The 17606-nt window shown below is 52.8% G+C and overlaps 1 protein-coding gene across 1 annotated transcript; it reads left to right on the top strand.

Moving 5' to 3' along the window:
* Nucleotides 1–11054: 11054 nt before the first annotated feature.
* Nucleotides 11055–13798, top strand: B0H18DRAFT_435953 (uncharacterized protein). Its single transcript, XM_048038089.1, has 8 exons — nucleotides 11055–11382; nucleotides 11437–11607; nucleotides 11660–11725; nucleotides 11783–12331; nucleotides 12385–12554; nucleotides 12607–13057; nucleotides 13111–13260; nucleotides 13457–13798. Exons 1-8 carry the CDS (start codon nucleotides 11176–11178, stop codon nucleotides 13565–13567), a joined length of 1875 nt encoding a protein of 624 aa, XP_047884662.1. The 5' UTR covers nucleotides 11055–11175; the 3' UTR covers nucleotides 13568–13798.
* The last annotated feature ends 3808 nt before the right edge of the window (nucleotides 13799–17606 follow it).

Below are 17606 nucleotides of genomic sequence, written 5' to 3'. Positions count from 1 at the left end.
AAGGCTGAGGACCTTGACCGCCTCCTGAGCAAGTTCCTGTATCGCAGCTTCCCCGCTTACGAAAATGTGGCAAGCACCGCTGACCGCGACAAGCTTCGATACCACAGAAGCGGAGAAACGGGGAGTTATTGGAAAGACGGGAATACCGGCAAGCGATAGTCCAATGAGTGTAGTCGCATACGTGACTGTGTCTGCAGAAGCGTTAGCTCCGATGTCTATTCAGAGGCATAGAGTAGGACAAAGGCACCCGATGCAGCAAGAATCACGACGAGTTTGGCGGGCGTCATGTCGTCCACAAGCTCAATTCCAGCAGCTTCGGCGACATAGCGAGCTGCGCGTTGAGCCGCAGGTATCACGTCGGAATAAGTAAGATGTACCGGTCCCGTGTGGTCATGCCAGAGGAAGACGCGTTGGTGCGGGTTGTGTTGGTAGTGCCAATTGTATACCTCTGGGAGAGTGAGCGATCCATCACGAGGCGCTGGTACATACTGTGAACCAGACGCAGCCTGAGCGGAACGCGAAGATGCCAGCCATCGAAGTAGAGCGGAAAACGGAGCAACACCCATGTTCAGACACGCTTCTGTCAACCACAGGGCGATGTTTGACTATATGTATATGTATCCATGAACCTGATCCCGATACGTGACCACTAGTGCGGACTTGGTGCGGACATCCCGGACCAGTTGCTATCTGACCGCGAGATGTTTCAGCTTCGAAAGTGGAAGCCCCATAGCATGCAATCTGATATGACTCCGCGGAACCTCTGGTGAGAAGAGAATGGACAATAGCGTACAGCCGCCGCGGCCGGGTCTATCACATAGACCTGTGCTGCCTCCCGGGAGCCAACGGTCTTGGGGCGCGCGCGCCTCGCACCGTCGCAGTCTCCGCGGGATCATACGTATTTGTGACGAATTCCTGCTCAACATGAGCAGTGATAGGCATGATCAGAAGAGTAGCGAAGATGGTATATACCCCCTAAACTCATGCGACTAGTGGCGAGCTGGTGACCAATCGAAACTGAAACGATGCTAAAAGTTTCACGCCCTGGCTACGGAGTAGCTTTGAAGATAGGTGTCTTGATGATATCGGCACTGTATTGACTACCTCGAAGTAGAAAGCGCATTAGCAAGTAGAGAAGCACATGCTCATGACACGACGCTCCGAACGCGATGAGGTCCCGCATGACCTCAATGACCGCGTACGATGATTGGTAGAAATCCTGAAAGTAATCTCATCTTATATTGCATGCATGTTCGCCATGGTTCGTTGTCCCGGGTGTGTTTGCATGATGCAATGCAGCAATACCCAAATCCTTTACCTGGTTACCGTACACTATCAGATGTTTTACTGAGCCAATTTAGAGTTGGATCCAACTCACGTAGTGCCCACCGCAAAAGCGAGGTGATGTCTACTGTCAGTTGAAGCCCGAGATGCAGTAGAGCAGTCATCGGCGAACATGAGAATCTGAGAGGCTGCAAGAGTCGTTCAAGAGTTGTTTGAGTGTCGTTGCCAACGTTGCGGCCTCTGTGCGACCACGTGATACCTACGCCACAAAGGTTGCCACAAAGCTTTTGTGCCGGATTGGTTATAACGTCCTCACTACTGCATACAATGGTGCCATCAATCACCAGTCATTAACTGCAACTCTACTATGTCTGTCTCTGCGATATCCCAGACTTTCACGACTCGCAGTCCTGCCCGGTTACTAGAGGCCATCAGCATCAGCATTACAGTGTGCTCCCGTCTGACCCGTTCAGAATGAGACTCACCTTAAATCAGCTAGATCTCGTACAGTGCGTTCCTTCGCATTGTATGTCAACAACATCGTCAAGTCTTGACCATACATACGCAGACTTCCGGCGCCGAAATTGGGCAATAGAGGCTCCGGGGCCTAACACGTCCTCAGCCCTTCAGCAAACGGCTGGGACAGACACAGCCGGAACGCTAACCATTTCCTGCAGATCAGATATGTCGCCTTCCATGCGACTAGCGTACTGCACCACATAGTCATCTGTTCACGGGGTCTGCCTGTGTAATCGGTTACAGCATGAAGGATGAACACGTACGAACGAGCAAGCGGCTGCCGGGACGCATTGCCTTCTGAACATTTCTCAGAATCGTCTCGGCTTCTGCATCTGGCCAGTTATGTATGATATTGCGCAGCTGTCCTCCGGTAAGTGTGCTTGCCCATTTCGCAGGCGGAAGCTCACGTAGTATATGTCTAGACCAGTCGGCGGCGAGCCTTCGAAGAAGTTGAGAGGGACAAATTCGACTCTTTGTGCCTCAATGATATCGTGATGATCCTTTCTCCAAAGCTTCACAAAGAGTGAGTTCACGGGTTATCGTGCATGATGGAAGTCGCGAGGCACTGACGTCTTTCGCCTGCCCAATGACCTCCGGTAGATCACAGAGAATAACCTTGACTCCTGGGACCTGCCGCACGAGGGCTGTGGAAAATGGTCCTACGCCAGACGCCACATCGCAAATTGTCTTGTAGTCCGCCCACGGGAATACTGCAACGTTGACGTCACGGCGACCAGAAACCAGCGCGACGCGATCCGGACGTGCCTTCAAGTGCAGCAAGAGTCCCCATCACCGAACCCATTCCGAACATCGCTCTAGCGAAGGTCTAGTGCAATCTGAGTCTTTTGTGCGCGCACGTCGCTCTTACTGACGCCTACCTCTCGCCTTTCTGGCTACGAAATAACACCATTAGTGGGCTCCTGGAGAAGGGAAACCAACTTACATTGGCCTTTAGGTAGTCGAAGAACGTGATCTTTCCGTCTCCTTGCACCGATTGCATCATCGCAGACTCTGTTGCCTTGTACGATGGTCCGCGGACGGGATCACTGAGGTTCTCGTGCAGGACCAACGCAGCTTTGTACACCTCGTGGAGATGTACATCCGCAAGGTCGCTGAGCGGATTGTCCGACCTCAGCACCAATGAGAGGCGATTGTTGACGAAGACATTCGGGCGCACTCGAAAGAGGTTATCCGTCAGGACGGAGTTCTTTTCGAACGTAACTCACGCACCTTCTCGGAAGCAGTGCCTAGTTGCAAGGAGACGAAGGATGCGCGCGAGCTTGCCTTTCTCGATGTTCACTTTTGGCCCAAGTTCATCCACATGAAGACCATCTGGGTGCTCGGACAGCACGTCCGCAACACGAACGTGTATGGCGACGCGCATGCATGCCCAGTCATACGGCACCACTCGCTACAGTGTCACGCCGAGGTTAGTGCACCTAGAACTCAGAAGAACGAACGTGTGATACTCACATTGATGACAGTGTTCGCAGGAGGGGCAAGTGTCGCGCATAGCTGATCAGAAGCGCCCTCTAGCAAACGTACGGCCTTCTTTAGCGCGAGGTTGTCCGACATGGACGAGAGGGACTTCGTATCCAGGGATGTCAGCGAGGGGACGTCCTCTCCGCTGGCTTCGTACGCAGCGAGCGCATCGTTCGTAGCCTGATTAACCAGCTTCAGCAGTGCTAACACTTCTGCCTTCCCCGACATGACGGAGCGCGAGCAAGGACGATCGCTTGCCGCGCCAATCTCCACGCCTATAAGACGTCACCGATCTCCTTTCGAAAAGACCTGGGCTGACCGCACGATAGCCATGGTTCAGCTCGTAAACCAGACTTGTTGGCCCTAGGGTCGCCGCGCGGCTCGAGTTCTCCTGATTCACAGCTGGCGTTCCGAAGACACGACCGGCGTGATCAGCGAACACTCTTCTAGCAGGCACAGGGAGTTCGTGTTGATAAGAATTGATGGAAGGTAGCGTTCGTCTTCTCATAGATCATTTCCGCGTGCGCTAGGACAGGCTAGGACATGACGCTGACGAGACCCATGCATCCATGAGTTATCGGCGTCGATCAGACTGGAGCTCATGTGCTTCATCCTGGCTTCACCTCCTGGATCCGGGCGCTGGGCCTGTGTGATCGCGCATGGCCGTTGTCCATGGGAACTATCCTCAAATGAGCTGCGGTGGTACCAAGGTTGTCCCGCCCTGAGACCGGCTGTATGTATTGCGGCACAGACTGCTCCGCTTCTCGTTCAGTCTGCCGGTGCATCAGATGATTTCACATGTACATGAGTACAGTACGCGTGATTCTACATGGCTCGGTATGCGCACGGTTACACAGTTGGGGGATCCTTTAGTAATATCCACTCGTAGGAGAGGTGTACATAACAAACAAGAGTATACGCGTGTTTGAAGAATACAGAGAAAATACAATGACACCTGATTGTTCCTATGTAGAACGAGCCGGGTATCTTCAGGTGGCGAGGCCGTTGTTGTAGTTGTACACCTAGACAGCATCGTAGTCTGCCATGGTAGTGCCTCCGAATGACCTGTCACTGCTCGTCATCCTCCCACCACTGCTCAACAAGTTCGGATTGTGGGTCTGCCGAGGGGAGACAAGGTCAATCGGCTTGCCGGTCTACGGACGCAGAGTGAGCATGCAATAGTCTCGGTCACAAAGCGCACTCACGTCGTCGTGGATGACGGTGGTCGTAGTAGCGAACGGAGACGGCGAGAACTTGATCGTGCTCTCCTAATAGATTACGGGCGCCATGGGTCATCTATCCGTTCTGTTCGGAGGTGTTTGGAGTGAAGACGCACCACCACCGCCTGGTTGCTGGGCCTCGCGCCGGAACTAAGCTCGAAGAGGTTCCGACCTCCGTTATTGGTCGACACGGATTGCCGCGCGAGGAGGCTACCAAAGGCGTCAAAAATCCGCGGACCTATCGCATACTCTGATGAAAACCCTACTTGGCGAGGAGAGAGGTGGCATATACTGCGAGACAAGACGTTTCAGCATGGTCCGGTGAGGTCAAGCCGTGAACGACCTACAGCCCCCAAGGGAAAGACGACCATAATGTGTCCGTAGTGAAATCCGTCCCCAGTGAACTGCAGGAAATGTTAGCACCCGCAAAAGAAGCGAAACGAGGTTTTGCATATCGTACCGAAGCAAGGCATATGATCTCGACAATACTGGAAACATTGCCATGAGTAAGGGACGAGAAGACGGTCAGACTTGATATAACTAGCCTTGTAATGGCTCCGGTTTGAACCGCGTACGCCATGAGCTTGTTGATGAGCTTGTTAGTTCTGTAAATGTATTCGTAAGTGGTTAGCATGGCAGAGCTGACTTCACTCTCACCTCTTCACTCCAGTACGACTTGTGTGCAGTAGATAACACATAACGCAAGCGATTAGAATGTCGCAGGCAGAACCGCATCCCAGCCAGACGTCGACCGCCCACTGTGTGGAAGGGTGCTCAGCGACGAACTCGAATGACAATCATTTGCGCCTCCGAGACTCACCGTGACCTTACTGAAGGTCAGGAACTTCTTGAGACGGTAACTAAAGCCAATCATCAACAGGGGCTTAGTTTACTAGCACGTAAGGAATTACATACCACTCTGCCATGGCGTAGAATCCGACAACTGGCAGACTATCAGATGCTGCATAAGTTCGGAAGAGAGAGCAGCTTACCGAACTGTATCAGACTCAAGATGACCTGGGACGACATCAGTGAGTGGGAGGTTTCATGATGAGGGCCCTCTCTACTCACAACGATCCCTGAAGTAACCCAGCGGAAGATCCAGTGTCGAGACACTGTGACACAAGGTAGTCGGCAGATTGTCAGTGTGATAGTCGTTGAGACCTACAAATGAAGATCCTGCGGGCGAAGAACATTTGCACTCCTGTCGAAGCGACACTCTGCGTGCAGTGTTAGAATACGAGTCTTCCCAACGCGTCGTATATTTGCTCACGGTGCAAGCGACGTAAAGCAGCCAGTCCCTGCGGAACATCAGCACGTTTAGGAGCTTCCGCTGATCGTCTAGGACGACTGACTGACCATGTTGCGTAGGCAAGCTTCTGCGTATTGCCCCAGTCCTTGATCAGGTAGACGTAGATCATGTGGATGTTGGTTGCGCTAGAATGGATTGCTCAGCCAAAGCGAGAAATCGTGCCAAGAGAATACCCACAGAAGAAAAGACAGGACGGCCCTACGGAATGTGGATTGGCTTCGGTATCACAATCGTTGGTATGTTGCGAACTCACCAAAGACCGGCGACCTACAACAGTCTCAGCGGCACATTCGATGCGACAAGCAGGTGAATTGAAAAGCGTACCAGTGCTTTCATCCAGTTAGGGTCATCAGGGAACCGCCTGAAGTAGACGAACAGTTGCGAGACGAGAATGCCATACACCCTATGCGCCAATGTCAGCGGTCGCATCGGTACGGTACTTGGTGTGCGCGCGCGACTTACATAGCAGCAATCATGATGCCCACAAGGGCGGACCCGAAGATGGTGTCCAGCGACGAGGCCATCCTGGCAGTTGAGCGAGTGAGCAAGGCAAAGCATTCGTTCGTCCAGCGCGATGAGTTATAACTGGAGCTGGACGAGCATCATTGATGCGGGCATTGCGCCAATGCCAGCGCTCCTACCACCCTATGCCACATGTAGTAAGTCTTCCGCAGATGTGCGGGCCAGTCGCAGGTCAAACGGATCAAAGAAGAGATCTACTTCGCTGCCAACGATGATCATCAAGGTTCGTTTCCGTTTTGATAAGCATGCTCTCCGGACGCCATGCCGAAAGGTTCGGTCATTATGGACCAAAAAGTTCAACAGAATGGTTGAGATGTACTAAGTATACACACTGCACCCAGAATACCTTAAGTCGTTGTAGCCGGGTCACCTCTCTCAAAGAGCAAGAGGCTCTTTCGAAGCCTCCAGTTTCCTTCAGCATGAGTCCTTGATAATTGATGCAGCTGTAGTATCAACAACTTTTCGACCGCGGTCGAGCACGGTCCCACGCCAGAACGAGTGGAAGCATACCTATAACCTGAGTACTTATTGCATACTTACCATCACGGAAGCAAAGAAAGTCTTGATCAGCTTCATCATTCGGGCTCATCGAACATGCTCCGTGCGCGAAAGTTCCTGTCAAAGTTGCACATGGATGTAAGAGACAGGTGCCTTAGACGGGCCTTAGAGTGCGCTCGGAATGGGTGTGATCGCCACTGATGTTATCACCCATATATGGAAATCAACGTTTGTCCCTCCTCCCTCCTCCTCCTCGGTTCAAGTCGCTCACTAATACTAATAGCAGTGCACAGACTCTTCTGCCATGTCAACATACCACGCTGCTTCAAGTTTGTTATCATCGCTACGACTTATACTCCATCGTGGCTTGCGCTCGCGGACGTGGATGACTCGTGGAGTGTTATAAGGAGTCAAGCTAGGCCTTGCTGTCGCCTGCACATTCATCCCAACGCGGGGTACGTATCGGACACATTGTCATGGTGAGTACTTAGTCTCTTACGGCTTCTTTTTCGCTTTCCCATTTACGTCCAGGCTGGTGCCAATGTTGATCAAGACAGAATGCGGTATCTCATCTGATAACTACCCGTCACTTAGTGCAGGGTATTGCCACCCCGATGCACTGTCATCGTCGTTCTAGTGAGTTATCGGCTCGTTCCTGAAGACCTGGTGATTCACAGATTCAGTGCCAGCGCCACGAAGGGCCAAGCAAAGGTGAGCGCTACGTGAGCGCCGTCTTGCTACCTCCTTATGTACTTACATATACAGTACTCTTGCATGTTCGTTTGACCCCAGGGAAGCAGAAAAGTGGCAGCCGCACTAGACCAACATATTGCATGACGGTCACTACGCAACCGGACAAGCTCGCATCTGCGTCCAGCTTCTCGCTCGCGAAGAAAGCCGATAGTACCTCTTCCTCGACCCCAACAGTGGATCGGCACCTCTCAGATCAGTCATGGAGAATGTACTTCGGGGGCTAGAGTTCAGAATCGCCTCGCTACGATACCGGAAGTTCCGTGACTTCCCGGCGCATCATCGCCCATGAGCGCGAGCCTTCCTGAGTTCTCTCGGAGTCCGCGGGCGATCTTCTCCCGCAGAGAAATATATACGTAGGCTGTACTTGGACGTCCAGCTTAATTTCGTCAGTCGACTAGATGCAAATTTCGTGAACAGTGACCTCGTATGGACGTGGGCATTTGGTGGGCATCTTCAAGTTGGTCGACTGAACGTTGCTGACAGTCTGATCTACGGGCATGCAGGTGACGGGACGTCTACTGCTAGGGTAAGGCTAGAAACTGTACTGACAAACGGCATCAGAAAGTGTCCCACAGTATACTCACAGTGCAGTCATAGACAATTGGGTTTCTGGGAATCATAGACAACATCCCCGAGCTCGAGAATTGTTCCGAGAGCCCCATGATGCCGACTCCCATCATGCACTTTGACATGAGGTATCCTCAATGGGGATTTGCCATTAGTGACATCACTAAACACGGGATTGCGCAAGTGCGCAGGCTCGTATCGATGACTCGGCATGTGGTCGAACTCGGAACTGTTCGCCCAGTCGTTGACAAACATGTATCACGCTCATGATGGGCCGCCACGAAGGCACCGTCTCAGAGATAGAACTTGGAATACTTACTGATCGCAAATTTGCCGTCGTCGCATCAAGGCTGCTTGCGTAAGTACGATATGCCCCTGGTCAACGCAACCTCGCGTGAAAACCGGCGCCGGCTTCTGCTTCCAGGGGCTGGCTTCCAAGTTCCCCAGATCCGAGCGCAATCCGAGCGTTGTGGAATGGTGCGTCCACTCAAGCTAAACCGAGTCCTAGGATCGCTCACCGTACACGTGTGCCTCCCAGTCGATAGGCCCAGTGTGGTTGTGTCACCTCAAGTTAGGTCTCCAATAGTGCAGGACGTCGACCCGTCCTGTCACTCCTGTGCCAAGTGCGCGACTCACCTCACTATCTCCGTCCAACCATGGCGTCCGAGCCGCTTGCTACACAATTTCCTGACTATGGTCGATGTCTCCGAAAGCATTTCGCCTTCGATCCTGACTTCGTTCCTCTCAATCACGGTGTGTTCTTTCGCGTCTTGTGTCCGTGTATGACTTCACGATTCTCAGGCGCTCTGGGTGCGACGCCGCGAGCTGTGTTGGACGCGTCTAACGATCTGACACTGGAGATGGAGTCCAATCCGGACGACTTCGTGTGGCTCAGATATGAGTCGAAGCTGAACGAGGTGCGGCAGCAGATTGCCAGGCTCGTACACGCGGATGTGGACGAATGTGTCCTGGTCCCGAACGTATGCAATGGGATCAATACTGTTCTGAGGAATTTTGAGTGGCAAGAAGGTGACGCGATTATAATCAGTACGTATGCGTTCGTCGAGTGTCGAGCCTCTGCTGATGCTTGAATCTGTTTTATCGCGATCCAGCCAACTGCACATTCAACCCGATCGCCAACGCTGCGCGGCATATCTCCCAGACATACCCCTTTCCTGCTGTAATAGAGTTTCCCTTGCACTTCCCTGAATCTCGTGAGGATCTGCTCGTTCGATGGCGCAACCTCCTGCGTGAATTGGCTTTACCCTCGGCCTCTAGCGGCTCATCGCAACAACGAGTTGTCGCGATCATTGACAGCATTGTGTCCGGTCCCGGGCTCGTCATGCCATGGAAGGAGATGGTGCAGGCATGTAAGGAGAGGGGAGTGTGGACCGTGATCGACGCGGCACACTCACTTGGCCAGGAACGCGTGGATTTGAGCGCGAGTCAGCCGGACTTCTGGGTGTCGGTAAGAAGTCATCAGTTGCTCAGCCAAAACAACCCGTAGTTATGCTGGCACAGAACACGTCAAAGTGGTTATTCGCCAAACGCGGCTGTGCTGTCCTGTATGTACCAAAGAGGTGAATACGCTCTCATCAACTGCCCCTGGACCATGACCTCAGTGTTGCATATGACAGGAACCAACATATAATCAAGACTTCGTTACCTACCGCTTTCCATGCGCCGTTTTCGCCGGACACGTCTACATTCGGCTCAAGATTTGCATGTACGTTCCAGTCTCGTTGTGCTCTCGGAATTATCATAGCAGCTGATTGACATTACCAGGGTTCGGTTCCGTGGACCTCACGATAGCCCTGAGTATTCCTGCCGGTAAGTCACGACGTTTTGATACCCTTACCGGTCGATCATGGTGCTTCTATAGCATTACGCTTCCAGGAGTCCCTCGGCGGAGAGGACAGAATCAACGCCTACTGTCGTGCGCTTGCTCTGGCTGGTGGCAAGCGGTTAGCGGATATATTGGGCACACGCGAGATGGACCAGTCACCCGACCGCGCTTGGACCGCGAACATGGTGGGTCAGTCCACTGCATGCAGCGTGTCAAGATACTAACGCGAGTTCACTAGGTCGCTGTGGAATTGCCTGTACCTGCAGACGTCGTGTTCTCTTTCGAGACCATGCGCTTCTTCCAGATCAGACTGATTGAGCAGCACAAGGTTTACGCATCGCAAACCTTCCACAATGGGAAATGGTGGACGCGAGCAAGTGCTGCGATATACAACGACGTGAGTCAAGCATCACCATTTCTTGTTATCAATGACGCTGCAACTCAATATTCGCAGGTCAGCGATTTTGAGAAGCTTGGATATGCTCTTGTGGAGGTTTGCCGGGAAATTGCGAAGAGACCCAGAGCAGGCGCAAGATTGTGATGACCGCGGTATATTTCGTACACGGTGTTTCATCTTATGGGACTCTCATATACAAAGGTCATGTTCACTTTGAGTGCACACCCCCATTTATTAAAATAGCAATGAAGTATGAACGTAATGCACTTGGAGGTCAGTGGCCACGTTCGATTTCAGGCGATAGTGTAAATACTGTAAGGGAGTGAACAATCACCACAGTGTCACCCACCGCGAATCGGGAGGTGATCATGACGTTCTCGGTTCACTGTCGTAGGTCTTTACATCTGATATTGCTCTTCAGAGCATACTCTCTAGTGAACTTAGTAGGACTATAGGACTCTGATACAAATAGAGCTCAATAAGTAAGTATTAGTAACGACGTGCCTTCAGTAATGACTTAGTAAGGTAGTAAGTATGGAAATCGTGATCAACTGATGGACATTAGTATTCCCAGTAAGTCGTGTATTGACCAAAGTTCGAACTCCGATAGCTTTCACACTAGGGTCCGCCAATACTGTAACCGCAAACCTGTTTCGTTCGTACACTCATCTTCAGCGGTCATCCCTCCATAAATTGCTCGTCACTCGTTTCCACCACCCGGAGGCTGTAAACAAGCTAGTATTCCAGCGTAACTAGCGATCTCTGTTTTGCGAAGATGCAGCCCATGCCCAATCGGCTAGGACTTGGACTCCGACCGCCCATACCGTCCTATGGCCAAGGTCCCTCGATGTCAGCTCTCGCACAGCAACAGTATGGGGTGCACCACCCACAATTCGTGCCGCCACAACCCAGAGCAACCACGCTCTTTATTGGTTCGATTTCTGGTGGTATCACGGACGCTTTCCTGAATTCATTGCTCGGAGTAAGCACGATCATACTTTCCCCCAGCTATCTGCCTGCTCATATTCTATCTCAGGCATGTGGCGCAGTAACCTCCTTCAAGCGTCTCATAACCCCGGCCAACAAGCCACAAGGATTCGGTTTCGCAGAGTTCCAAGACCCTGATGGTGCGTTGCGAGCTATGGGATTGCTCAATGGCGTAGAGTTACCTGCGTTGGAGGATGGGTGCGTAAACAAAAAACTGCTGGTACGTGGACTGCAATGCTTCCTGCCACTCTATACTTACCGCGGCGCTATAGGTCAAACCAGACGAGAAGACGAAGATGTTCCTGGACGCGTACCAGGCACAGAAAATGGCGACACCTGTACGTCCTCCACAATCACTTGTGGCCGCTATTGTACTCACGTATGCGTGGGTCAAGGCGGACGAAGAGCTGACGCGAAGTGCGAAAGCAAGGGTCGACCAATTCCTTGCTGACATCAATAAGCAGTCACAAGAAGCAGCAAGCAACGGTCTGATCGACAAGGAGAAGTACATCATCCCTCCCCACCTGCACGACCTGCAAGAGGCAGATCTTCCAGAGACGCAGCGGGGGCTCGTGATGACCGAGATTGCGCAGTTCCGTGAGCGCGCTGCGAAGCGGGAGCGAGAGAAGATGCGAGAGACACAGCAGGCCCTGCCGAACATCCTCGCTGCACCAAGCGGGCCCAAACAGCGTGAATGGGGCAAACCACAACTGCCGGGCCAGCAGATATCGCCGTCGCCCGTTGGCGCTGGCTCGACTCCGCAGGGATTCGGCAAGGGCGCGCAAGGCTACAATAAGCCTGTTGGTTTTGTGAAGGCGGAGTCGGACAGGGACTCGCCTATGCCAGAGGCCAGAGTGTTCAGTACACCTGGAAAGACGGACGAGGAGCTCGAGGAGGAGAGGAAGCGACAGCGACGAAGAGACGAAGAGGAGTCGTACCGAGACGTGAGTGGAGAAACCACACTTGTATGTGACACCGTGCTCACATAGCTTCACAGCGAGAGAAACGGTACGAACCTAGGGAACGAGCGCGTATACAAGCGTTGGAACGTGCGATTCTTCGTGAACGCGCTACTAAGGAGGCAGAAGAGCGTGATCGCGTCGAGATGCGGTCGCGGTTGGCCGTGTGGGACGATGACGAGAGCGACGAGCTGTTCTACACCGACAGGTGCGCTGCGTCGCATGCATCCTGTTCACAACCCTCATCCTACAAATTGCAGAGCACGATGGCGAAACATGCGGACTCGGAGACTGGCCGCGGAACTGGCCTCGGATGAGGACTCGCGCCTATACGAAGAGCGCGAAACCGATAACCTACGCAAGGAGTCAGAAGCCTTCCTCGCACGGCAGATGGACGAGATGCAGGCGCTGCAGGAGGAGCAGCGCAAGGCGGGTCTGCTTCTTGAAGACGGTGCGCCTGTCAAGCTCAACGTCTTGCTCGGCGGGGGTGTTCCGAAGCAAGAGACCGGCCCGAAGGAGAAGGCAACGGTGTTCGGTCAGGAGGAGGAGGAAGAAGAGAGTCTGCGTAAGCGGAAAGTGCCTCTTCCTAAGCTGGATCTCGCAGAGGGCGGAGAGAAGGCGAAGGAGCGGCTGGAGAAGATCAAGGCATCCGTGCCGAGGGATAAGGAGACCTTGTTTAAGGCAAAGGTGCGGTGGGACGGCCTGTCAGATGTATGTGCACGATTCCACGTAGTGCTTGTGAGCGAGGCTGACGAGCTGGATAGCTTATGATTGACCGGAAACTGGAGCCGCTGGTGAAGCGGCAGATGACCAAGTACCTAGGCGAGCTCGAAGACGACGACCTCGTCATGTTCGTGCTCGAGCATCTCAAAGACCACAAAGGTCCCCAGAAGCTTATCGAGGGCCTCGAGCCGGTGCGTCTCCCATCCTATATATTCGATGAACCATTGTCCCGTCCTTCAACACAATATGCATGTGGGATAGGCTGTAATTCGCGGTTTTATGCCAGCTCCTTACTTGTTGACATTGGGTGTCCCGCATGCTTATTATGTTGATGCTCATTCCTTGATAACCTTGCTGAACGCTGTCGGTATGTTTTGGTAACAACAGGTCCTCGAGGAAGAAGCAGTCGAGTTTATCGTCAGCATCTGGCGACAAATCATTTTCGAAAGCATGGCATACGGCGAAGGTCTACACACGGAGCGGATGATGGCCGACTGATCATACATCTCAATCCCCAACCTCCGGATTTGGGATGACGGGTAGCGCCTCTTGCGAGCGAGGCAGGTGCGTTTGCGTAGTATTCACTATTCTTCACTAAATGTATAAGATCGCCATCATGCTATGATACTTGTAATGCTCAACGGCCTCGATGTGTCTACGGTTGGATAGCTGGGGGTGGGAAGCACGTTGACGATCGTGATACGGGCCAGCCCTCCTCAGACCTCGTTGTGAGTTGCACTTTTGATCATAGCTATGCCGACAAACATGATATGATGGTTCATCCCCGAGCGCAATCCAGATAATTTGGAGGAACTACTATTCTGGTTATTGATATTCCCCGCTGAGTGGCAATCTTCGTATAACGACTGAAACCGTTGACAGCGAAAGCTATTGGTCTATTTGGCATCAGATCTTGGTTGTTCCTCTGTTATCTCGAAAGTTGGGTGAGTACCTCGTTCATGTGTGCGTACCAGGCAGTCTCCATCGACGCCTTGTACCCAATGGTTATCAGGCAGTTTGCATTGGAAACAACACCTTGTGGTACTGGTGCGTGAGATCTCTCCATTATGATGCAAGACGTATCGTTCAGAACATGATTGGCATCTACACCAAGCAAGACCACAGAAGCTACGCAGTCAACAAGCCGGTCATCGCCAAGAGCGTGTATTAACCCAGTCGGGCTCAATCATGCGACTCGGTGTGTACCTCGATAACTACGTGCAACTCTACTCTTTGCAGGTTGCGTCTCTCCTCCAGGTCCCGCAAAAACCGTTCATCTTCGTCATCTCTGTCGTAATCATCAACCTCGTCTGTCGTGTCGGACCCCGTGTCTGCTAGCTCCTCTGACTCCGCTGCTGATACCTGTGCTTCCGTCGACCCCGCCTTATCTGGACTTTCGGAGTGCATCTCGGTGCCGGAGCAAGGAGCGCTTGTAGCTGCGCTAGTGCAAGACATCGCTTTGGGCTACTGAGCAGGAACGTTGTGAGTACTCAAGCCTTCCGCGACCAATCCGGAGATTACGTACCTGTATCTGCCTCCTACGGGATAGCTGGCGAGGTTGGCTGACGTAGTGGGGTCACTTGGGACGGAAACGGGGTCGGTCGACGTGCTCGTGACGGCTCGTGGCCGGGCGAAATGACGGCAGCAAGAATAGCAGAGAGGGTTGGGATGTGTTGAGGTAGTGGGTAAGATTCAAAACCTCCGCCGGGATAGTGCTTGTTTACTCAGTGTTAGAGTTCATGATGTATCGGCGTCCGTGGATGACATCCGGCGGATGCTGTACGTTGGTAAGTGTCCTTGCTACCCGGCAATGCTTGCATCTGTCAACGCGGCGCTGGTATGTCGTGGCATTTTGGCGCAAGTGGGCATGCCTTGGTTACCCTTTGACCAACCTTCGACTACTAGTGGTGCTCGTCGATCTCTAATGTCATGTGTTATACCGTCGTCGTGCTCCCGTGTGGCCATCTATCTGGAACGTGCGATGGGATCGAACACTTGTCGTTCAGGTCATGAAACTTGCAGATGGCGATGTCGGAATCGCTGAACTTACCGTGGACTAATATTGTGTACTCGCAAAGGCAGAGTCAGTCCTCTGTTAGAGTTTGGGTAGAGTGAAACATCCTTACCATGCTTTACCGGTTTACCAATCGCTGTCTAAGCTTACGCTAAGGCCTGCACTTCGGAGACATTCACGCAAGAGCAATATTGGTATCATAAGTAAGTTATGTGCGTGCTTACTGTAGCTACTTTCAATCAATACGTATTCAAACTTGATTCAATCCATTACTGTTGCATCATAAACTTGATATTGGTCAATGATCAGTACTACTTAGTATTGACTTATCATACTTAGTATTGGTCTAGATATTAATAGTTAACATGTACGTTCACACTCTTACTCTCACTTGAACTACCACCACCTTGCGGACGTCCACACATGCGAGTCTGAATGCTGCAAGCTCGCCCACTGAGGACTAGGCTGAGAAGAGGAGTATCTGCTGGATAAACCGCACGTTATGTTCCTCTCGCTGCTTCCGGCCCTTGCTCTGGCATTTGCATATCCTGTTCTCAGCGCATCTTCCTCCCCGAACGATCCATTTCGCGATATCGCTCTGCAGGCTCCTAAGGCACCAGAACTCCCCATTTGTTGCCTCAGACCCCTAGAGCCAGTCGAGCCTAGCGCAGGAGACGATGTCTTCATCTCCTTTGAAGACTGGAAGGCCAGACGGCGAGGCGAGGCAGGAGACCAGCCCTCCCACTCTTCGCCATCTGCGAACAATGCCCAGAGGCTCGCTGGAGCAAAGGAGAGGAACGAGGTCGCTGGAGCGGGCAATACGGGCTCAACGAGCGAAGTCGCAGGTGCAGCTCAGGCCAGCGGTCAAGAGAGCACGGAGACGGTACAGCACGATGAACGACTCTCCCCACATTTCCGTATACCTACCGTCGACCGTTTCAACTACGCGGCGACGGATTGCTCCGCCCGCGTACACACCGCCCATCGCTCGGCGAAGTCTCCGTCCTCGATTCTCTCCTCGAAGAAGGACAGGTACATGCTCAGTCCCTGCGCGGAAAAGAAGCAATTCGTGGTGGTTGAACTTTGCGACGACATCATGATTGACACGGTGCAGCTTGCAAACTACGAGTTCTTCAGCGGCGTATTCAAGGACTTCTCGGTGAGCGTCGCCAAGACGTCTCCGACCGATGAAGGAGGGTGGACGCACGCCGGGACGTATCGTGCGCAGAACGTGCGCGGGGTTCAGGTATTTACTGTGTTAAATTCATGACTTCATGTCACTCACTGAGATGGTAGTCGTTCCATCCCCCGCCCACGCTGCGTGATTTCTATCGTTTCATCCGAATTGACTTTCACTCGCACTATGGCAACGAGTACTACTGCCCTCTATCCTTATTTCGCGTCTATGGTCTTACGCACCTCGAGCAGTGGAAGTGGGATGAATGGGAGTCGCGGAGCAAGGCACGGCGGGCCATTGAAGATGCCAGTGCTGCCGTGGAAAGCACTCCCGAGCCACCACAGGCAGTACACATCCCTGTCGTCGAAGTACCAAAGCCGGATCCTACCGAAACAGTATCAGTGGACAAGGTCGATACTCGCTCAGTCTCGGGAATCGAACATACAGCTGGCGAGGATTGGACTGACTCAGCACCTTCGAACGACCAAGCAGCGGCGGCTCCCACACAATCGCAGTCCGTCGAGGAACCACAGCCGATCCAGGACGTGGTACCGCCCTCCGATATGGCTGCTCCAGTTTCCTCTACAATAGCTTCAGATAGCGTCCCTCCGGACACAATGACGACCCCTGACGACCTTCACAATGTTTCTCATGTGCCGCAGACAGCGCACGCTACACATCCGACTGACAGTGACTCTACAAAGACGACACCATCCTCATCAATATTCACATCTCAATCCTTGGATCATCTACCTCGCAGCGCGTCTCCCCAGGAAGACTCGCTGTCCTCTGAGAGTGTTCACGCATCTCAGTCCCGAGCGGCGTCCATTGCATCAAACGTCTCTTCTCTGTCTTCTATTTCGCTGGCCGCATCGCAGTCGCATTCTCCACCTCCACCGCCGCCAGTCGTATTCCCTCCGGCTAGCACTGGAGGGGAATCCATCTACCGTACAATCATGAATAGGTTGTCCACCTTGGAAGCCAACACGACTCTGTACGCGCGGTACGTCGAGGAGCAAACGGCTGGAATCCGAGAGGTGCTGCTGCGTCTGGGTGAGGATTTGGGCCGTCTCGAGGGTATCGTACGTCACGTTCCAATCGTCTATTCCGGGCCCATGGCTCATGTTTCGTTGCTCGTACATACAGGGCAAGGCGCAGGCGCAGATGTATCAGCGCTCGGTAACAGAGTATGACAAGCAGCGCAGGAAGCTTGAGTGGGAGCACCGCGAACTGCTCGCCCAAGTGAACAACCTCACCGAGGAGGTCCGTACCACGCTCCGCGTCGCGCTCCATTTTTGACGTTACTCAACGATGTTACTATTATTAGGTGGTTCTCGAGAAACGAC

Source organism: Fomitopsis serialis, assembly GCF_022376445.1.
Source record: "Fomitopsis serialis strain Sig1Antser10 chromosome Unknown B0H18scaffold_417, whole genome shotgun sequence".
Classification (NCBI taxonomy): Eukaryota; Fungi; Basidiomycota; class Agaricomycetes; order Polyporales; family Fomitopsidaceae; genus Fomitopsis; species Fomitopsis serialis.
The sequence above is the reverse complement of the archived record's forward strand: the minus strand, read 5'-3'. Positions and strand labels throughout refer to the sequence as shown.

Bases quoted from the DNA above. Each gene is read 5' to 3' on its own strand.
- B0H18DRAFT_435953 (XM_048038089.1), top strand. From the start codon at position 11,176: ATGCAGCCCATGCCCAATCGGCTAGGACTTGGACTCCGACCGCCCATA. The intron at 12,555-12,606 runs GTGCGCTGCGTC...TACAAATTGCAG, and splicing joins GAGCTGTTCTACACCGACAG to AGCACGATGGCGAAACATGC. The intron at 13,261-13,456 runs GTGCGTCTCCCA...TGGTAACAACAG, and splicing joins TTATCGAGGGCCTCGAGCCG to GTCCTCGAGGAAGAAGCAGT.